Source organism: Mycteria americana, chromosome 2 (genome assembly GCF_035582795.1).
Source record: "Mycteria americana isolate JAX WOST 10 ecotype Jacksonville Zoo and Gardens chromosome 2, USCA_MyAme_1.0, whole genome shotgun sequence".
Taxonomy (NCBI): Eukaryota; Metazoa; Chordata; class Aves; order Ciconiiformes; family Ciconiidae; genus Mycteria; species Mycteria americana.
Window position 1 is genome coordinate 50945382 of NC_134366.1, and position 19784 is coordinate 50965165.

The following is a 19784-nucleotide window of genomic DNA, read 5'->3' on the forward strand; positions in this document are numbered from 1 at the left end:
TCCAGGAAGGTACATACTTTCCTCCCTTCTCCTTGAGCATCTTCAGCTTGGGAACCAGTGCTTTAGTCAGTGTGAAGCTCAGAGCCTGAAAGAAGCGTCCAGCCAGATGCTGCGTTAAGTAGACGATGAGAAGAAAATGGAGAGCACATCCTTTCAGCTGTACACACATTGGGAAACACAGAAATGCGGGTACCCAAAAATTTGCAAGCTTGGAGAGGATATGAAGATGGTGCTAGGTACTTTAAGGCAGAGGAAGTACATGATCTGTGTAGCATTTGTCCATTTGCATGTTTGGCTTTTAAAAAAACAAATACTTTGAATCGCAAATATGTCCCCGGTAGCTTGTATTTAATGCTGTCATGGAAATAATGTGATAGAAGCTTTCTCTGTTCTTTGTTTTCTGTTTTGGATCTGTGACATTCATTTCAAAGCAAAGCAGTTACCAAAACATATTTTCTAACTCTGTGTTTCTGGAATTCGATGGTTCCTCCACTTGCTGTAGACTTTTTTTTAAATTAATCTTTCTTTATTGTCTAACAGCCTTCTCCATAAACTGAGATATGCAAAGTGTATTTTGATTTGGATGTTTGTATGCACGCATTTAGACACTGCACTTCTTATCACCCTCAAGCAAAAATACTACTGATTTGCAAGTGAGCAAAAAGAGGTTAGTAAATTGGCACTGTAGGTTTTGTATTACAGAGCGTTGTCCTTCATTTGCTCTTGCTTTATCTTTATGGTAGTGTTACTAGGCTCTCATATTCATCAGACACTGCAGCAGCCTAGAAACCTACTATGCAGAATCCATTAGAGTTGTGGAGTTCATGGGTTTTGTTTTTTTGGTGTGGGTTTGGTTTTTTTTTTTCCCCCTCCCCCTCTCCATACCTCACTGATCAGAGCTCAAAATTATTATTCAAGATAGTGTGTCTTTTTCACTTGGTAGTCTTTTTGGACACCAAGGAGATCAAAATCACTGCACTAGCAATTGGCCAAATTTTATCTTGTAATCTGTGGAGGCTGACTAACTACATACTTAGACGCTGTTTTGAGTTTTTAAAATGCTGCTTCTGAATTGCTTTCTCTCCCCTCACTTTTCACCTTCTCTTCCCTACAAGCCTTGGTTTCTGAGGGATGGAGAGCAACACCTCTTTGCAAGTTTGCCCTCCTTCCAAAAGGAAAACCTTCCTTGAAGTTGGTAGCTTTGTACTTCTGCTGTGTTGCATGTTGAGTGCCAATAGGAGGTGGTTGACTGGAGGACGCATTTTATTATATGCAGTCTGTTGAAGTTTGTTTCCACTTGGACGTTGAAGAGGATGCATAAGATATCATTTCTGCTTTGAAACCCTTCCACACTGGCAGAGTAGTACGTGAATACCTCTGTTTTAACAGGGACCAACAGAACTTTGATGGAAATTTTGAGATATAAAAGCTATTGATGACCAGGTTGCTATTTCTTTTCTAGTAATAAGTCTGTTGTGATAAGGCTCTGGTGTTACCCTGCTGCGTTAAAGATTAAACGGCAAGTTCTGAAGGAATAGCTGCGTGAGCAGCCACACGAGTCATCCTTCATCACTCTCCCTCCCAGCTGAGTGACTTTATTCTGTCTGTGGGAGCACTGTCCTTTTATCAGCTTGGATGATAGGAAGGTTATACATTCACCTGAATTAGGATGGTATGAGGTTTCCATAGTCAAAATCAGTGGTGATTATTAGTGCTAGGTACAGAGTTAAAGTGAGCTTGGTAACGACAGTTTCAAACATTATTTTATAGTAGCGAGGGAATGTTGTAACCAAGGGAACTATTTAGTGTACAGTTGTTTTGGGAAGTAAACTGCTGGTGTCCGGGTTTCTGATAGTAAGTTCGTTAAGTCATGCAATAAAACTATGTTTGAAAATACTGGGTTTATGGTGATGTTAAATTTTTTTATTGTGAATAGTCTTATGGACATGACACCATCTGACTTTGTGAAGTTTTAATGGAAATCTTCTGTTTAGCCCCTTTGTTTACTATAGCTGATGTTCTCTGCAAGTAACTTCAAATTTTTTTCTGAGGAATCCTGATTAGTCTGCTTTTTACTAATACAGCTTGAATTGACAGATGCACTGTATTTTTGCTTATGCAGTGGTATAGTTATTCTTTGTATTGCTATGTAATTTTTGTCATTACTACTTTGAAGTGTAAACTTTTTACTGTTACCGCTTTCAGACTTAATTATTTGGATAAGTGTAAGATAATTAGCTGTGTAATAACTAACAGATAATTATCTTTTGAATACTTTTGAATGGCATTCTTTGGAGTTCACTGACACTACCAATGTCACTAAATATTGTAAATGTTTTCAGGATTTGATCCTCAAACAGGAAAATAGACAGAAACAAATTGTACTTCTTGCTGTAGTTCAAGCAACTCTCTGATGTTCAAGTATGGAAAAAAATAAACCTCCAACATTTCAACAGATACCTAAGTACTGTTGCACTTGATATATTATTGATGTGCCTTAGTGGTGATCAACGGTATACTTATGTATGTGTATATTGTATATTTATAAATTGAGTAGTGTTGTTTCCTTAGGGTGACAAACTGTTTCCTGTTAATATTACTGTACTCAATACACTATTTTTTAAAATTTTATTTAAATCTCATAGGCTTTATCTGTGTGTCGTCTCGTGCCCCCCCCCAATGCGCATTAGAGCAACATTAGCCAACCTGTCAGACTGAGCTTTAACTGACATTGTCGGGGTAAATCCCCTGAGGAACAATTTGTGCTACAGCAGCCTGATAACCAATAGTCCATATGATCAACTCAACTTTATTAACAATCCCTTTTTTCAGAATTACAGGGTTTGAGGAATAGGTGTGGCTGAAAATAAACAGAATGTAAGGGTAGAGCAGAAAGTGCTGTTGTTTCCTCTGATTATTGGTGGATTTTTAGAAAACTTGCACACTTCTAGATAAGGCAGTGTAGCTTCTTAAAGGATCACCTATGCTGGTAGACTAAACTTCTGCATACTTTCTTCAGTCTAACAAAACTTCTGGTTCCACCTTGGTGATTAATCATCCCATCCAGTCTTAGTAAATATTTATGAGTGATACTGTGGCCACTGTGGTGTGGTCTGGGTATTATAAGAAATGTTTATTATTTTGCATGCATTTTGTATTTACTTTGCTGTCTCATACCATAGAACCCAGTTATCACCAACTTTATATGATGTCATATCTTTATGTTGAACAGTGTTAATAACAGTATTGGAGTTGCTTATTCATGGAGTAATTCTACTGCACGTAATACAATGACTAGATGACGTGATAGAATCCTAATTATGTGTCTAAGAACAATCTCTTTTCACTTCATCCATATTATTTTTATAAACTCAAGACATTGCTCTTCAGAGAAGACAGTTTTAATGGTTTATTCTGCCACTGCAAAAGCAAATACTCATTACAAAAGAGAAACACTTGTATTCTCAGTTTAACTTGAAGCTTTGATTTTAATTTTTCTTTTTTTTTAGCTTTTGATATACTTACCCAAAAGTTGATATAAGATGAAAACTTATGCAAACCTAAACTCCCTTTAAAAGATATTTTTCCCCAATAGTGTTGCCAATATGATTAATGTTTTATTTTATTTCCTCGTAGTTTTATGTGCTGAAAGAGTGGGCCAGATGACTAAAACATACAATGACATAGATGCTGTTACACGTCTTCTTGAAGAGGCAAGTATTACATCTCTTTAAGGACCCATACACAGTATGAGAAAGTAGTACAGAAATTATATGGTACCACTACTAAAGACTGTTGGTAGACCCTCCTCAAATGAGGAGGAATAAGTGCTCTGAGTGTATGTACACTTTATCTCATTGGTAAGGTAAACATAAGTAAAGGTAATTTGTTTACCTCAGTCATATGGATTCATTACTTGTGCTTATTTTTCAGATGAGGCTGTTTAACTTGCTCTTTGCCAAATATTTGCTATAATGAATGGCAGGGGGTAATCTTAAAATGACACATATTTTTACAGTACATGTAAAGCTAATAGTATCATTATTGATGGATTTATTCTCTTTTAAAATAAAATTTTAAAAAGTTCACAAATTGTCTGGTATTCATAATTATTATCTCAGATAACGTCTTTCCAGAGAAGTGCATAGACACAAAATCAGAACATATATAATGCTCCATTTGTCTCCAAGACTTTTCTTCTTTGCCTTATGTTTGGTTGGTTCGGTTTCTGGGTTTGTTTTTTTAATATACCATTATTATGTAAATTGTTATTACTGTAATCCTTGGCATTGAAGAAATGGCAAAAAGCAATTGTCAAGCTACGGTGCTTATGTTCGATAAATATAATGATAAATTGTTTGGCTGAAATTGGCTGCTTTTCTGCAGTAAACCTGAGCGATGATTTTCCAAATAATGTTTGTGAAGAATTCGTTCGGTGAAAACTGTTACAATTGTCTTAGTTCATGGCTGAGTGTAATTTAATCCTTCATATTTATTTGCTTGTTTACTGCGGTAGCAATGTCAAAAATGGGGTCTGTCTAGCCAAGATACATTAGGTGGTCTGTTCTTCTTCTAATTCTGCAAGGAAACAAGCATGGGGATGCTCACATCTCCCGCTTATGCTTGATATATCTGATCTCAGTACAAAGTCGTGCATTTTGTGCTTTGAGCTGAACTAGTTTAAACAACTTTCTATGAAATACCAGTTAAAACTGATGCTTTACCTGAAAGACTTGTCCTGGAATAATCCATTAACTTGTAGTAACAGTGTTGCCTGTTTGTGTCCTGTTCCCTTTGTCTTGTTTGGCTGAGATTTACTTGCCTTTGTTTCCATGGCTGCTCCTAGTAATGATGCAGCATTCTGCCAAACTGTTTCCTCCCCTGAGTCCGTGTAGCCAAATGTCTATAGATCCAGAAATCACACTCATGGGAGCAATGCTAGAAAGACTTGCTGAGCCAGTGTTTTAAAGCTTCTGGTGTACTTCCCTATCAGGATGATAGCAAAGGAAGAATGGGGGAAGATGTAATAGGTGAACCTTTAATAAAACAAATACTTCCAGTGAGCTTTTTTGTTTTATTTGGCCATCATTTCTGATTGAATCACTCTATTCCTAGGCAGACGTGCACTTACAGCTCCTTTCTCTGTTCCCCAAATGATGGTTATCACAAGAGTTTACATCTGTTTGCAGAAATTAAGGTGTAACTCCTTCTCCTACCTTCACACACACAAGCAAAAAATGACCCCAAAACCTACCCCTTGTCTGTCCTTGTTGGCGAGCTTCAAATGAATGTATTGCAAAGTTGGCAGGGTGAAAGGTGCAGCATTTTGGGGTGGGGAGGGAGACAGGAAAGAGGAGATCTCAGAACAACATGCATGCAGGTGTTTTGAAAATCTGTGCCTATTGCCCTGAAACTAAGCAAAGTGACTGACACCAGGCCTGCCTAGGTATGTGGTAAGAATAGGAGCAGATTCCTCTGTGAACCTTTCCTCTCATCCCTTTCTAATAATAGTGTAAATGTGTCTGGCTTCAGTATTTTCTTATATATTGCTGTAATAAATCAGTTCCTTATCACTGCGAGCAAGAGGCCTGGCCCCAAACTGAGATTTAGAGCTGAATTGCTAAAAATTGTGTAGGAAGTCTAGGGAGGTTAATTAAAGAGCCTGGAAATACTGTGTTGTATTGCAGTGTTCCTCAACTTTGAGGTTAGAAACCTTGCTGCTAGATAGCTCTTCCTCTAAAGAGTCAAAGCTGCAGCAATATATTTTTTTCCACTTCATATTTATGAAGTGAGCCAAATTGCTAAACAATAAATTGGCTCAATACATAAACCAAATGTTTTTTCAGATAACTTCGTGGAACCTATTGTTCTGAAAGATTGTACATAAGATTATCTAAAGATTTTATTACTAGATAATGCCAGTAGCTTTCAATGCAAATATAAGCCTGACCTTCAGAAACCATTTGGAAAATGCTATTTGTAGATATAGTAGTCATCAATAACCTCTCTTTTTATTTACTGATTATTACATAACTTCCTTTTTTTCCACTACGAAAGCCTCTTAATTCAAATTCATTGGCTTCAAATCCATGTGATCAGTAGCTGTAGGTTTCGTAGGCTTTGTCATTAATGTATACATGACACAAGATAGCTTTTAGTCATAAAATCTGGATGGCTGTTAGGGGCCATCATGAATAAGCCCCAAGCAGTATTTTCAGTGACAGGGAGAAAACTCTTCCTCAAACGGTGTTGAACTAAAAGTAAGTAGGAAGTTAACCTTAGCGCCATTTTCCCACTTCTGTAAACATCTAGTAATCGAATAAGAAAATGATAAATAGAAATGCTTAATGAATGATACAAAGTTTTAGGCAGTTTTTCATCCTGTCCCAGGTGAATTACAACCCCATGTCTCAGCTTTGCAGAAGCTGAGGCACGTATAGGTACATGTCATCGACAGGATAAGCTTCTAGTTTTTATTGGTAATGTGGTGAACTGTCTAGATATTTCCAATTTTGTGCATGTAGAGGGGGGGAAGAAGGGGGCAAGCATGGCATGAGGGTAACCGCTTAATGTAGATTTGGGCATCTACAAAAAGGAAAGGGATAGGACTTGTTTTTATACGAAAGCACTGATGGATGTACATACACAAAGAAGATAGGAGCTCAGCATTCATTGTGGTGGAATTGGCTTCTGCTCCTGCACAGCTTACTGCCTTTTATTTCAAGGTGGAGCAAATAGAAACTGGAGAATGCTTTGAAATGCCTAAGTTCTTTGCTATTTTTACTGTGCTTCTTTAAAATTCTTTAAAATGTAATCTCTAAAGCTCTATGATTGCATTCTGCAGATGGTGTAACAAGGTGATGGAATAGTTTCCTCAGTAGTTTATACAACAAAGCTGTAACAGAGAACCAGATCTGGTTTCACTTACGTTGTTTTACTGTAGACCTTGAAGCTGTGCTTTCACGTGTATGGTTCAATAACTCTATATGGGTCAGTCTTTTCTGAATAATGTGGGTGTAACATAAACAGGAATAGAAAAAGAAAATTAGCAAAAAACCAACCAAACCAACCAACCATCACAGAAAGAAAAAGGCTTTTTATTGTTTAAGTACTTGTTCCTTCCCTTTCGTAACAATTTTACCCTCCCTCTGATCCTTTGGTGAATAAAAAATTTGAAATTAGCTTTCTTTTCTTAATGCTTCACAGAAAGAACGGGACTTAGAATTAGCTGCTCGGATTGGCCAGTCGCTGTTAAAGAAGAATAAATCACTGACAGAAAGAAACGAGTTCCTGGAGGAGCAAGTAGAACATATCAGGGAAGAGGTAAGATTTTTATGCCCGAGTGCTATATCTGCAGTGATGGGGAGAATTTTCCTTCTAGCTTCACCTTGTCCATAGTTAATTTTCTTGGGCATCCTGTCCATAGCAGGTCAATCTGTTGAAGCAGTTTGGTCAGCCATTTTTATAGCATATACACTTACAGAAATGTGACCAAAAAAGTCATTTGACCTGTTGGCTCAAATCAGGTGACTTGGGGGGGGGGGGGGGGGGGGGGAACAACCTTCAAGCCATTGAATTTTGCTCTGCCTCTGAAACCAGATGCTCTTTTAGTTTTGAGCCACTATACCCACTGTTTTCTTCTACCTGTTGTGTCCTTGTTCTCCTGCTTTATGCATAATTTCCCTCTGTTTTGATTATCTCACTCACCACTCTTTCCCTTCTCTTACCTCCCTTTGTGTGCAGCTCTTTGTCCTTCTTGTTTCTCCCCTGAATCTTTCTCAGTCCTCACTTGTTTCTTCCTCGCCAACTGAAGTTTAATTGCTCTTTCCCAAATGCTTTTCTATTCATACTTGAGTTGAATTTTGGCTCTTAGAACATAGCATTTGAATACTGGGAGTGCTTCCCTTTGATTCTCAAGCTGAATATGATATAGGTATCACATATAAGGTAAATCACTTTTTGTATTTATGGAGATTTCAGGAGTGCATGCTTACTGAGATCATGTGCATTATGCCTTTTCCAAACTGGGCCCACTTCATAAACTTGTGTTAAGCTTCCATTGTTCAGGTGGGTCAGGATATATTTTGGTGATTGGTAATTTTTATTCGACATGCTCTGTATGTATGAACTTGTCACTGTTATGAAGCATTGGGTTATGTTGGGAAGCAAATGGTTATAGGCTGAGACTTGCTACCTTCTACCTAGATTACTAAGACTTACAGCTTCTTGTGATTTTGCTGTATCTCTTTCCAGGGAACCGTAATAGAATCTGTTGAAGCATGGGTCGGTAGTCTGCTGCAGTACATACATTTGACTGAGTTTGACTGCGGTAATAATGTTTTAGACATTTGATGAACACATTTAGAATATAATATGGTGGTGCATGTGTTTTCTGAATTGTTGTGATCTATAAAACATACTAAAAATTTACATTGTTTCAAGTAGCACCTTGTGTCTTCCACATACTATTGAATTTTTAATCAAGTATTTATACGGTTGTTATTTCTTACTGTATTCTTCTGAATGGGGAGTTGGATGCTATAGGTACTGGCAGATTCTTGATGGATGTATCTTGGATGGAACTGTACAGGATGCTTTAAAAGACCTCTTGATCCGCAAGTGTCACTAAACTCTACTGACTTATGAACTGAGCTGGAGGAAAACGTTGTTTCTCCTACTCTGGGACAGTGACCTTGGTTTGTGAATCTCGTCCATATGGAGCTTTGAGCAAGAGGGAATGAAATCTCACAGTTGTAGGGCGAGCAGGAGAACAATGAACCACAGTGGATTAAAAACTTTAAAAAAGGCTGTTAATAAAACTGCTCAGGGGTGTGAGGTGTTGAATTCTATCCGAGATGGGTTGATGAATAAAGCATGGATGGAGGGATCCCAGTTGTGCAATAAAAGGTGGTGGAGCACACACATAGACATATCTTTTGGTGTGGCTTACCCTTTTTGGCAAGGAAAACTAATTCTCTTGTGTCCCAGAGGAGTGCTGTTGTTTGCTGCCCAAGTCCCATCATGTGGCAGACCAATTTATTTGTGCATTGGTCGATATGGCATTTACTAGCCATGTGCATACTGACTGGGCAGGACAGTGCATTCATACCATACATCCAGAACAGAAGATTTGATTGAGGAAGGTGGGGGACAGCGATGAGATGCCTCTGCCAGGTCTATTTTTATTTAGAGGGTCTCAGGAGCGACATTAGGAAAAAGGCCACCAGAAATAAGCTGCTTACCAGGTGGCTTGGTATGTTGGGCCATATGTTCTATCAACACCCATCTTTAACACTGTCATTTTGACTCCTTCAGAAATTGATGCTTTTGAGGCAGAGCTCATCAGGCTTTAAAGTCATGACACTTCTGTATGTTGAAAATCTTTCTTTAGTAGGTTTCAGATCTTCCATTAATGCTGAATTTTGAATATTTGAATAGAATGGTAACTAAGACAACTGTCTGTAAGGGCAAGGGATAAGAGAAGCAAATTGAATTGGTACTGTTTAAATTCTGTAAAAACTGCCTAAAAATGGTTTGTCTGCGGGATCTGTGGTTTCTGTAATATATAGACAAGTTTTTTCTGGTATGTGGTATAATGTTAAGGTTTTCTTGGTATATGTGTCATGGCATGAATAATTTAGCTTTATGTCTCTCTGACCTACCAAACTTGTCCTGACAAAACCTTGTGACCATCCCATTAAGTAGCTCAAGTTTTTCCTCTGTCCTTGTAACACGCCACATTCATAGGTACATGTGAAAGTAATATAGACCTGTGCAAAAAGCATTAGATGCTTGGGTTTGTCTTTTGAGTTTGTATTGTCAGGTGCCGCTTAGGTTTAGGAAGGGGCTGTGGTCATGTTCAATAAAAACTGATGGAACTGAGACTTTTCCTGTAGTGCACTAGAGAACAAAAGGTGAGTGCACTGAAGCAAGCACTGTACTGTGTGCACAGACACTTTAGTCTCACTTTACTGTTCCAGAATTATATGCTGAAAGCATAAACATTATATTGAGAAAACTTTCTTAATTGTAAATTGTTTTGGTTACAGAGATGGGTGTCTCAGCAGCAGACGTGTAGTTCCCAAGTAGGGTGTGTCTACCTGCTGTTGTATTGCCAAGTTCAGTAAGAATGCTGCAGCTCCAATCTCAAGATGTGTCCTTTTTCACTGAGATGGTGCTACCTACAATTTAATATTACATCCTTTGAAATTAGAGCTCATTCTCAAAGCAATGTAAACTGTCACAATGTGAACTGTGTTCAAAATGGAGTAGGTCATTAGGTTTTAGCTTCTCCTAATCTTTCTAAACTTCCCAGTTTACGCTTCTTTTCCCTCTTCAGATTTTGTCATGTGTTTCTGAAGCTAAAAAGGCAGCACTTCAAACACAGTGCCAGTCCTCAAATAACACCACCTCAAACCTCTGGTAACATCTGAGTAATACAGCCCTCTTAGTCCTGTTGTTCTAGTTCCAGGTCACATATCAGAGTTTGTGTTTTGATGATAGCTGGTTTTAAAGTCTTTTCCAGATTTGGTTTTGTTCTGTGTAAAGTGGGAGGAAAGGAAAAGCTGAATTATAATAAGGAATGGTGGCTTAAAAAAGGGAACATTGGTTTTGGTCTATTGGAGTAGAAGGTAGTGTTGGAAAGATAGAAATGCTCTTTGGCTTGGTACTTGCATCCATGTTATTTACATACAGTGTAACTGGGTCTTCATTATAAGTGAATAATTCCAACCTGCTAAGCATTTAGCTACTGTCAGTCAGGAAAACAATCAGCTGGACTCTTGAAACAGTTGTTCATGATTCAGTAAGGATTGTTCCTGCAAGCTAGGTCCCATGTCTTTAAACTGTTGTGCTGTATGTGAGGATCCTTTTATCTTCTACCTTAAATTGTTTCTAAGATAGGTGCAGCTATTTCATGACATAGTTCTGAAGCTGAGTGAAGCTTTCAGGGTGGTGGAGTGAATTAAAAGCCTGAACAGATGAAGTCTTGGGAAGCAAGCAAGGAGACAGTTCATGGCCCTTGTCCCTTGTGGGACAAGGGCTCAGTCCATATTGCTTGGTAACAGTACATTGTGCAGGGGTAGCATGGTAGTGTTTACTCCAGAGGGTACATGTTGCAGTGGCTTGTGAAAAATGGAGAAGAGGTCCTTTCTGTTCATAAAACAAATCCTGTGATTTGCAATGTAAAAATGTGAACTGGGTCTGGTTGGGTTGGAGCTAATGTTCTTCATGGCAGCCTGTACGGTGCTGTGTTTTGGATTTGTGACTAAATGGGTGCTGATAACAACCAGTGTTTCGGCTATTACTGATCAGTGGTTGCACAGCATCAAGACACTCTCTCTCTTTCTGCCCTTGCCCCACTCTGGTCCCATCTGTGCAAGGTGTTGGGAGGGGACTGGGATAGCTGACTGGGAGGGGACTGTCAGCTGGGATAGCTGACCTGAGCTGACCAAAGGGATATTCTATACCTTATGTTGTTGTGCTCAATAATAAAAGCTCATGGAAGGGAGGAAAGAAGCTGGGTTACAGTGTTTGTCTTCACAAGTAACCATTACATGTGCGAAGGCCCTGCTTTCCACCAAGTGGCTGAACATCTGCCTGCTGATAGAAAATAGTGAATAAATTCCTTGCTTTGCTTTGCTTTGCTTTGCACAAGCAACTTTGCTTTACTTATTAAACTGTCTTTATCTCAGCCCATGAGTTGTTCTGGCTTTTGTGCTTCTGATTCTCTTCTTCATCCTGTGGGGATTGTGGGGGCAGAGCGTGTGCTCAGCTCGTGGGTGCTTAACTGCTGGCTGGGGTCAACACACCACAAAATGCTATGTCAGAGGGAAGTGTTGCTGGAAGTTACTGCAGTGAGTTGTTTTCACATTTCACAGCATGGTTGAGGTTGGAAGTGACCTTTGGAGGTCATCATGTCCAAATCCCACTGCTCAAGCAGAGCTACTTATGGCCAGTTGCTCAGGACCATGTCCAGACAGTGTTTGAATATCTCCAAAGATGGAGACTCCACAACCTCTCTGGGCAGCCTGTGCCAGTGCTCAGTTGCCCTCACAGTAAAAAAGTTGTTCCTGATGTTCAGAGGGAACCTCCTGTGTTTCAGTTTGTGCCCAATTGCTTCTGGTCCTGTTCCCATTCCCATAAAAGGTCACCCTTTCTGGCTGTTCACCCTCCTTTGGAGAATTGGAATGCTTGGAAATGGCAGTAAAAATAGTATCCTGAGTCTTTTTAATTCATAGAGGAAAAAGTGTAGCAAAAGCTGGAGATGATCTAGTGCCCACCCACTGACGGTATCTGAATCCTTGCTACTTAAAGAGGCTGAGCCATAATGTGCTGGAGGGAAATAAATTGTTATTTTTGGCTCAGCTTTTTAGCCCTTCCTGAAATGGCGAAAGTGAACCTCCCAAAATTAAGGCACAGATTTTGTTTCGTGGTTTTCTGAAATGTGGTTGGTTGGGGCTTTTTTCCCCCCTTGCATTTTAGAACCAATGTCTCAGGAGGACTTGGTGCCTTAGCACTTCTGATTACACAGAATAGCCTTACTAAAGTAAATTACCTTGTTTGCTTAAAATTCTGCACAGTTTAAGTGCTTTATTGCATTGAGTCTGCTTTTTATTTGATGAAAATGCAGCTTAAACCTATTTTATTGATATTCTCTGGGTTTTTTGCCAGTAATAACTACAAATATAAATATGCCTACAATACAAAAAGCAGAAGTCTAAGAAAAACAAATGTGCTCTGCAATTTGTGCATTGGAAAGTGAAAACTGAGGGCCAAGTCTTGCAGTGCAAGTGGAGGGGAACAGATCTGTCTCATTGGTTATGCTATTTATAGCTATGCAAGGAAAATAAAAATTAATCTCTTGCCACTGAAGTCTTAAATTGCAGCTGTGAAGTGGGGTAAGTGCTACTCTGTAATTGGGCTTTTAACCCTTTTCTTGGAGAATCACAGTATGAATTAATCAAGTTTAAGTTTGTGGAGCTCACAATTACAGGGTATCTTAACCACCCAATTTTTTTGTTTCTTTGATGTTTTGTTCCTTTTTTTACATGTGTGAACTAAGTATGGGACTCCCACATACTGCTTTACTAGACTCATGTTTCGGAGTCATCAAAAGCCCAAACTACACCCAGAAACTGACTGTAGCCTCTACCACTGCAGCAACCTCAGAATGGCAGCTTGCCCCTGCATGGTGGTGTTCTGTGGCTCAACAAGCAACTGAGTTGCAAATGTAACCTCACTACACAAGCGCTTTAGTAATTTTGTCTGAAGTCTCTTGGTGAGGAAGAAATGTCCGTATCTGAGGTCTGCAAAGTCTGTATCCAAGCCAGATGGTGACAGTCGTCACATAAAATGGAAAGTGATGTTTGTCTTGATTGTGCCACATTAATTTCTTGCAGTATCACTGCAGTATATCCATTTCTGTGGATGTGAATCTAGACTAATGCAATAGTGAATCAGGATTGCTCATCTTGGACATGTTTCTCTTTCACCTTCTTTAATAGCAGTGGATAATTGCATTTTTGAACATTTGAACATAAAAAAAGAACATTTAATGGCTAATTTAAAAGGTTCCCTTTTCCTTCTGTCTAAGAAATAAAGGAACTAGTTCTGGTCTATTCAGTTTTGTCCTCTTGATGTAGTCTGAAGGTGATGCTTGGAGGATGAATAACTAACTAATTTATAGTGGGTTTACTTAAGAAAGTGCCAGAAAAGCAACTTACTGATCTGCAAGCTCTTTCTCTGTGCAGGTTTCTCAGTTGCGGCATGAGCTCTCCATGAAAGATGAGCTGCTCCAGTTCTATACCAGTGCTGCTGAAGAAAGTGAGCCGGAGTCCATCTGTTCCACCCCGTAAGTTATCAATCTACAACACTGAACCTTCTTCTGGTACTGAGCAGGGGTAGTTTGGACAATTTAATAGCTCTGAAAAGTAGTAAAATGATCCCTGTATTGGCTGGAACTATAAATGGGACTCTGAACTTCATGCATGGCACCGGCTGGAAGGATTTGCATTGGACCAGCTGGCTATACTGGTGCCAACAGGAGTCAGGAGGGGAAAGTGCATGGGGAGTCTGCTGACACAGCACTGTAACTTTCACAGGAGCTGGGTCACTGTGGTGGTGAGGCAGACACTTACAGGACCCCGGTACACCACATACCTTTGCATGCTGTGCTAGAGCGTGCTACATGTGTGACCTTTGCACTTGAAGGGCCTGAGGGCACTATGGAAAAGTTCCAAGCAGAGGGAAGGAAATAAAGCATGCCTTACAGCATGGGTTCTGGGCAATTAGCTGGCTGAACAGCATTGCAGGCTCTGAGGGGCTGTCTGCCCTTGCTTGCAAAATTATTGCTGCATTCTGGTGAAGCATGTGCAGCATTAATCAGGAAGCTATTGGGTTGCTCCCTGTAGTAAGGTGGTTTCCTTTCTCATAGCTTTGGCTGCATAACTTTTCCATAGGAAGTGTGGGGAATAATAAATAAATGTTCTCTTTTAAAAATCACTGCAGATACATTGCTGCCCAAACATAATGCCATGAACAAAGCTGTATTTTGTGTGGTTCTGACTGGTTTTGGGACCTCTGTGTTCAGTCTGTTCTCCTGTGAGATTGGCCATGATACAGGTAAAAATGAGTTAAAACTGTTGTTTTTGTTATAAGGTTGAAGAGGAATGAATCTTCCTCCTCCGTCCAGAACTACTTTCATTTGGATTCTCTTCAAAAGAAACTCAAGGACCTTGAAGAGGAGAATGTTGTGCTTAGATCTGAGGTGAAATTGCTCCCTTTGTGTTTTTCTTAATACAGTTGTTCATTTAAGTGCCAGAATGTAGGTATTGAGAAGTGTGCATTAAAAGTTGAGAGAGTCTAATTAAGAGTATATAATTCCGCATGTGACACAGATCTCTTTGTAGTTGTTTAATCACCATCCTTTATACTTCTAAATGAAGGAAAGGCTGGAACATGGAAGGTACATGCAAAGCAGTTTCCTTGCCAAAAGCATGTGCAGAAGCATGGGCAGGTTTTGGAGCACTGCACTTTGAAACAGGTCTTAAAGGGCTGACCTGGTAGAAATGGGTGACATTAGCGGCAGATCTAAAGCTTGCAGGCGAGCATGATCTCTCTGGTACAAATTCAGCATTTGTCAAAATAAAAATTGCTAGTCTAAATTTGCATTAAATATCTTCAATTTGTGTTTCAAGTCAGGTTGTTAATATTTTAAGTTGAATGTGGTTTTCTTGCCTTGTATTTCTGACTGTTTGTTTAGCAACAGTCAGAAATAAAATAAATTTACTTTTTCTGTTTTTCACAGACAACACCATTTTAAAATTTTTATTTACTGTTCCCTGTCTGTCAGAAATAACACTTCATAATTGAATATCCTATGAATAATTTTATATTAATTTTCAATGCAACTTTTAATCTTTGGGAGCGTGTTACCATTTTGCAAACATGTAGCAGAGTATAGCAGAAGAAATACTTTTGAGCTAAGAATGAATGTATGAAAACAGAGTATCATTACCATTTTCTACTGCAAATGCAGGGCCCATTGCAAATAGGTAGTGTCACATCTTTGGACAAGACACCACATAGTGGAGAGTGCTGTACGCTTCATTCAGAAGCTGTGCAAGGAAGATGAGCAATAAATGGTTTGAGAGTAATGAAGGTAGGGCTAGAACTGAGAGGGCCACTGTGTCAGGAGCTGATAGGAGAACCCCACATAGTGCTGACTTCCCTTCCAGGGAGATGCAGTCTGTGCCAGTGAGGCACAGGGTGGAGCCAAATCTGCAACCTGTGAGCCTACACATCTCTCTACAGATGCAGTCTGTGAGTGTCTGTGCATGCCCCCAGCATTGGGAATAGACTACAGACCCACAGAGGTGGTGCCAGACAGAATCAGCTGGGTGTAGCCATGCTCCTCTTGGCAATCCTAGAATCGTAGCAGAAAACACAAAGCAGGGAAGGAGGTAGCGCTAAGGTTTTATGAGATACATGGTTACAGTGCCAGAACTTTTCAAATACTATCTGAATGTTTTTTAAATACTTGAATGTTTAATTCAGTTACTTAAACCAAGCATTTAGTTAGTTTGTGATGATACCTAGCTTTGTTCAGGTGACCAGATCAAGCTCTGCATACTAGTCTTTTGTATGTTCAGGGCTTTTTTTTTATTTTAAGTACAAAATACACAGGTGACATCTAGTGGGGATTTGGTGATAATGATGCAAGTTTCTCCATGCAGTAATGTCTCTGCTGAATGTTCACCTGGCCCCTTTTTCCAGAACATGAGGGAGGGCAGCCAAAACCTGTAGTTTCTCACCATCTTCCTGGAGGCGTGATTAGAAAAGCTTGTCTTTATGAAACAGATGGAAATGCAGCAATAGACTGGCAAAGAACAAACATGCTAATGTAGCATATTTGATGTGGATTTCTTGAATAGGCCTGTCAGCTGAAGACTGAAACAATTACTTACGAAGAGAAAGAACAACAGCTTGTCAATGACTGTGTAAAAGAACTAAGTATGTCCTTATTTCTTTTCCCTTCTCATTTGAGATTGTTCAGTAAAAAAAAAAAAAGACAACTGAGATCAGTCAGTTGTGTTTTTCTGTGGTACTTATTTTCCTTATATAAATGATTGTGAGGAGAAAATTTCTGGCTGAAATTTCACAGCAGAAAATTCTGGCTGTAAGCTAAATCTTTCTCAGTTGTAAAATAGTTTTGTATAGAAAATGTTATTGTTAAGGGAAAGTACAATCTCCTTTGCCGCATGAGCGCTTTTTGTCTTTCTGGTTTTGTGTCCTACTGCTGTTTTTCAAAAATACCTTGCTGTGTATTGGGGAAGGATTCTGCTGAATCAAGTGATGTTCTGAAAGAACATCTTTTTGCTTACTTTTCTGCTTTTGGGTTTGTAATGTTAATTGTAATTGCTTATCTTAAAGGGGATGCAAACATCCAGATTGCCAATATCTCCGAAGAGTTAGCAAAGAAAACTGAAGATGCTGCCCGGCAGCAGGAAGAAATCACCCATCTTCTCTCTCAGATAGTTGATCTGCAGAAAAAGGCAAAAGCTGTAAGGAATCCAGTTGCAAGACTGCTGTTGTGATTTGCTATTGTTGTAGCTGGAAGACAAGTTACAATCCTCTGTATACAAGAGCCTAAAGGAAATTTTCCACCCTCCTTATCTGGGTGACCTTATTTGATGTTTAATATCTAGCATACTTGACTAGAAAGCATCGATTTATTAAAAGATGCATATATGCTATATCAAATACAATAGTTAAGTTTATTTTAAATATTAGATGTGAAATTCTGCACTAAATGACTTCGGTAAGACAAGAATGTCAGTACAAGTATTTCAGTGGGCACCTACTCATTAGTTTTAGGGTCTTGGAGGTTCATTTAGCAGGGCACAGACTGATGCTGGGTGTTCTTGTGTTAACATTTTAAAGTGTTGTTTAAATGTTTTTAAACTGACATTTGTGGGCTAATATTGGTGCAGGAAGGGTCTTGAGAAAAGTTGGCATTTTCCTACTTACCTGTAGTGTAGGATACAAACATCATCGCAGGACAAAACATCACAGTATTTCTAACATTTTTTTGTATATTTTAGTGTGCAGTTGAAAATGAGGAACTTATCCAGCATTTGGGAGCAGCTAAAGATGCCCAGAGACAGCTCACAGCAGAAGTGAGTATATTACTTAGTATGATAATAATTTAGTAGTAGGGCAATGGCCGTTCTCTTTACCATGGGAGTTTTATTCTAAGCTGGATCAGAAGTATTAAATAATTTTGCCTATGTATATGGAATGAAAGAACATTTATGTTCCTGGTAGAGTTCAAAACCTTTTCCTTGCTGTTCTCTTCTCCTTCAACTAGCACACATTTTGAAAAACTGAAGCTTATGGGCTATATAGGAACCCCTTTAGAGGTTGACTTCTCTAGGCTGCTAGTTTAAGCCTATTTTGAACAGTGAGATAACATGGAAGAGCTCATTCATACTGTATTTGTTCAGCAAATAACCAAAGACAGTCCAGGATTGCTGGCTGTCTTCTGGGTGCTACATTCACATGAACAAAATGGACGAAACAGAACGAAGAAAGCTTGATCCCCTTATGATATGTCTTGCATTTGGAATACGTGGTGTTGAAGGTGGGAATGCTCATAGAAACTTCTCCTGCTGCTGAGCCTTTTGTATCTGTGGTGCTCCACAAAGATTGAGCTCATACTTCTCCATCCCTTTCTTGGGAAAGACATTAACAGGCTCTCTGTTTCTAAGCCAGGTAGCTTATTTTTATGAAACTTGTAGGAATGTGGTATTTCAGAATTCTGCCCTTTTGCCAAGCTTGGTGGAAATGGCTGATGATCTCAAACTATGAGGGTACACAGACATCTGCAGACAGGGTGATTACATAAGATGTGTTTCCTGAGAAAGTCAAGCTAAAAATAAGGCATGGTCTTAGGCTGTTGGAGGTTATATGTGTATATATATATATATATGTATGTATGTAAGTCTTGGTCTTAAAATTCCTAAGTCCTTTGGAACACTGTGAAATGTCTTGTCCTTTCCCTGTGCTGTTTGCTACTGTGGTCCTCATGGCAGTAATTAGGCACTATACCTGATCAGACTAAAGATACTTTTAGCTCTGTATCTTCTCCGTGGCTTCATGTAGATAAGTAGGATAGGAAATGGAGCAAGCAGTTCCTCCCTCCCGGCCCTTCCTGTTACTAATCCATGTTATTTATTATTTTCAATGGTATTTGCTCTTTGGAGTTCTTTTCCTTTAAAGTGGGGTATTCTTCCCTACACCATTATCCTTTACCAGTGTGAAAAGAATTTGCAGGCTTTTTGTGATGGTAGTGCAGCCCATAAGGTCTTGGACTGTTTTCTGTATGTTCCAGTTGCGGGAGCTGGAAGACAAGTATGCAGAGTGTATGGAAATGCTTCATGAGGCTCAAGAAGAGCTGAAAAACCTTAGGAACAAGACTATGCCAAATGCCATATCACGTCGGTACCACTCTCTCGGTCTCTTCCCTATGGTAAGCAGATTTAAGAAAGACACTGCGCACACCAGAAAACAACCAACCAAAGGAAGTGTGAAGGTTTGCATCTGACTTACAGCTTCAGGGATGGGATGCTAGGCCCAGACATGAGCATGGGTGAAATGAGTATTTATACAGTGCTAAAGAATAACCAAGTCATCAATTTTGCATACCTGGTTCTGAAACAGTGGTGCTGTGCAGTTACTTGTTTTTGCTGCAGTTCTATATACAACCTGCAGCCAGCTGTGTGTATGCTGTAAATCATGGGTATCATTAATAGGTTGTTACACAGTTCTGTACATCTTTGTTAATGCATCTCCTGTACTGTGGTGGCTGATTTTCAGTAGGAACTTCCTGTTTTTCTCTAATATCCTTGGAGTTGTAACTTCCTGGTAACATAACTAATGGTTTCCGAACATGGCATCCTTCTAGTCACTTATGATATACATTCTAGTTCTTCAGTACTTGAATAGGTTACACATATATTCTTGTTTTAGGGTCACTGAAAATTCAGTGGTTCATTAAAAGAATATTTGTTGCTAATATGTATTATGGCAACATCAATTATGGCAGTGTTACTGGTGTTATCAACTTTGTTTACCTAGTTTCATTTGATTATGACATTGTACGTTTAAAGCATGGGGAATATGCAGTACCCCCAACCAAATGAGAAAAAAAGAGTGGATAAGAATGTCTAGGTAAGTTCAGTCCTGGCTCTGCTTGCCTGTGTATCTCTAGAATAATTCCATTA

General features: G+C 39.2%; 1 protein-coding gene across 10 annotated transcripts in view; it reads left to right on the forward strand.

Moving 5' to 3' along the window:
• Positions 1–19784, forward strand: part of TRAK1 (trafficking kinesin protein 1) — a 707654-nt gene that overhangs the window by 94936 nt on the left and 592934 nt on the right. For all 10 annotated transcript variants that reach the window (XR_012774264.1, XM_075493380.1, XM_075493381.1 and 7 more), the window contains exons 4-11: positions 3637–3717; positions 7211–7323; positions 13752–13852; positions 14659–14767; positions 16434–16512; positions 16933–17063; positions 17604–17678; positions 18893–19030. Coding sequence is in view for 9 of the 10 variants with exons in the window: in XM_075493378.1 (XP_075349493.1) it covers positions 3637–3717; positions 7211–7323; positions 13752–13852; positions 14659–14767; positions 16434–16512; positions 16933–17063; positions 17604–17678; positions 18893–19030 (827 nt within the window). In the remaining variant the exon portion in view is untranslated. The remainder of the gene's footprint in view (positions 1–3636; positions 3718–7210; positions 7324–13751; positions 13853–14658; positions 14768–16433; positions 16513–16932; positions 17064–17603; positions 17679–18892; positions 19031–19784) is intronic.